General features: G+C 42.3%; 1 protein-coding gene across 1 annotated transcript; it reads right to left on the reverse strand.

Moving 5' to 3' along the window:
• Positions 1-1,383: 1,383 nt before the first annotated feature.
• Positions 1,384-2,145, reverse strand: LOC107683246 (serine/threonine-protein kinase 35-like; the record flags this gene model as incomplete). Its single annotated transcript, XM_016479310.1, has 1 exon — positions 1,384-2,145. A coding segment is annotated over exon 1 (520 nt), but the record flags the coding sequence as incomplete, so codon positions are not given.
• Between the last annotated feature and the right edge of the window lie 262 nt (positions 2,146-2,407).

A 2,407-nucleotide genomic window follows, 5' to 3' on the forward strand; every position in this document is an offset into this window, starting at 1 on the left:
TGTCAACTCTGCACAATGACAGTATATTAATACATCTACTAGAAAAATAAAGCAAAAGTGACTCAAATTGCACACAGTGATCAAGAAGAAATACTTTAGGTCAAAGAGCTTTGGCTGGCAATAAAAAAAAAAAGGAATTCTTGCGATAAACTAAGTTGTGATCCATAAATGTGTTTATTAGCCAAATGACCTACTGATCACAAGTCACAAACACAAAAAACTGGCCTAGTCAGATAGACATATGTCAATAATTCCCAAACTCATACAAATATTTGTAGAACAACATTAAATGACCCAAAATGCATCAGCAAAAAATGCATATTCGAATAATTCCTATAACCAGCCTGTCGCGTGTGGATTAGTTTTTCCATTGTGGACGAGGCCACTAAAAGGTGACACTTACATAACAACAGCAGTCAGCACAAAATAGATCCTGCTACTGCTGAGCACAACCACAAATATAGTACTCACACGACACCACAAACACGCAACCTCAACACACCAAACCACAAAACGCCAACGTGCCATTTGAAAAATTATACACATTGTGTGTCATTTTTGTGTGTGATTAACATATTCACAAATCCCATTTAAAACAGATGGAGTACAGCATGTCAGACTGCAGGATGTGTAAATAATTCATGTCAAAACTATATTCAGGGTTCACGGCATGGAAATAGAAGAAAAAAAATAATATGATTTCCAGGCCTACTACAATACAAAGCAATACAATTATAACAACTAATAAAAATGTCTATTTCCAATTTACATTTTGAAGTTATGCACCACTCTAAAACACCTAATGAGCTCAAATTGAGCTTTTGAGATTGCAATTACTTAAAAAGTAATCTTTATCCTGGAAATGTCTTCAAAAGTACTTGTATTCTGCTCAATGACAGTAGACTTTAATCTAATCTGATTTTGACAGCAAGCCTACAAATGACACGAAAACGACAATATTATTAAATCTACTGGAAAACCACTGGGAAAAGTGACTCAAACTTTGAAAGCTGCACACAAAGACTAAAGCAGATTAGCAGAGGTGAACATCCAAACTGGCCTATATGGGAGTGAAGGGGTTAATGCATGATGGGTGCTGGAACATGATGTTCCCTCACGCACAGAATGCCTTCTCTTCCTACTTAGTGCACGTTTAATGACATGCATTTAAGATGCCCAATAACAGGCATGCATTACATTAAAATCGTGCAATGTATCATGCTTACAAAGTTGCATTGCTTTTATGCATCTCAAAATGCATATGTACTACGACACTAAACAATCCACTTGTGTTGACACTCAAGAAAAATAAATCAGATCTCAATCAATATCAGTTCACATCATGACTTGTGCATTCAGTGCAACAGCTCTACGGTTCTTTACCTTTGAGTGAAGTTTCCACTAATCTCAAATACTGCTTGTTTCGTTTGTTCCCATGGCTCATTTTCTGTGCCATCCCGTTTCTTTGCAGCACGCACTCCTCCAGCTGCACCACATTCTCGTGCTTCTTCTCCAGGCTCGCCAGGGCCCAGAACTCCGCCAGCGCCAGCTCCACTTTCTCTGGAGCGTCGCAGCGGAGCTTCTTCACCGCCAACCGGGCTCCGGACCTGCGGGCGACGGCCTCGTACACCACACCGTAGCTCCCGCGACCCACCTCCCGGATCAAGCTATACCTGGGCGTCTTGAGGAACACCGCGGGATGGAGACTGTCACGCTTGAGGAAGCCCGTGGAGAAACAGTCCTCCTCCTCCATGAGCTCCTCATCATCCTCGTTGGTCTCCACAGGCAGCGGGCGCAGAACTTTACTGGCATCCCGCCTCATGTTGACGCTGGGCGGCTTGGCTCGCTTGCAGCTCCGCCGGAGGCGCGTTATTCTCCCCTGTGTGCCGTTGCGCAGCTCCATGAGTTTATTACCCCCTGTGTTAACATATGTTTCGGGGCAATAATCCTATTTTTCATAACGTCCCTGAAAAGCTGCGGGAGTTGTCGCTTTTGGGGAAACTCGACAGGTTTGTTTGGGTGTTTTTGGTCACTTCCTCCATCAAACGTCTCTGACTGACATAAACAACAATAACGTTGAGCGCGGAGGGGGCGTGGCATCAGCGGCCTGTTCCATTTCATTCATAAGACGGGAGAGGCGTGTCACAAATGGCGACCTACTTTTAAGCTTTTTTCCTAGTTTAAACACCATTTAGGCGATTTATTCGCACAATGTGTATTTAAATATACGAATACAAAATGTAATAATATTTAGGGTGGTTTTTTTTCCTCCTCCCCCCAAAATGTATACATTTCGTAAGAAGTTAATCGTTCCATCATGCACAAGCCTATGTGTGACCCTGGAGCACAAAACCAGTAAGTAGCACAGGTATATTTGTAGCAACAGCCAAAAATACATTGTATGGGT

Source organism: Sinocyclocheilus anshuiensis, unplaced genomic scaffold, assembly GCF_001515605.1.
Source record: "Sinocyclocheilus anshuiensis isolate Anshui unplaced genomic scaffold, SAMN03320099.WGS_v1.1 C33083119, whole genome shotgun sequence".
NCBI lineage: Eukaryota > Metazoa > Chordata > Actinopteri > Cypriniformes > Cyprinidae > Sinocyclocheilus > Sinocyclocheilus anshuiensis.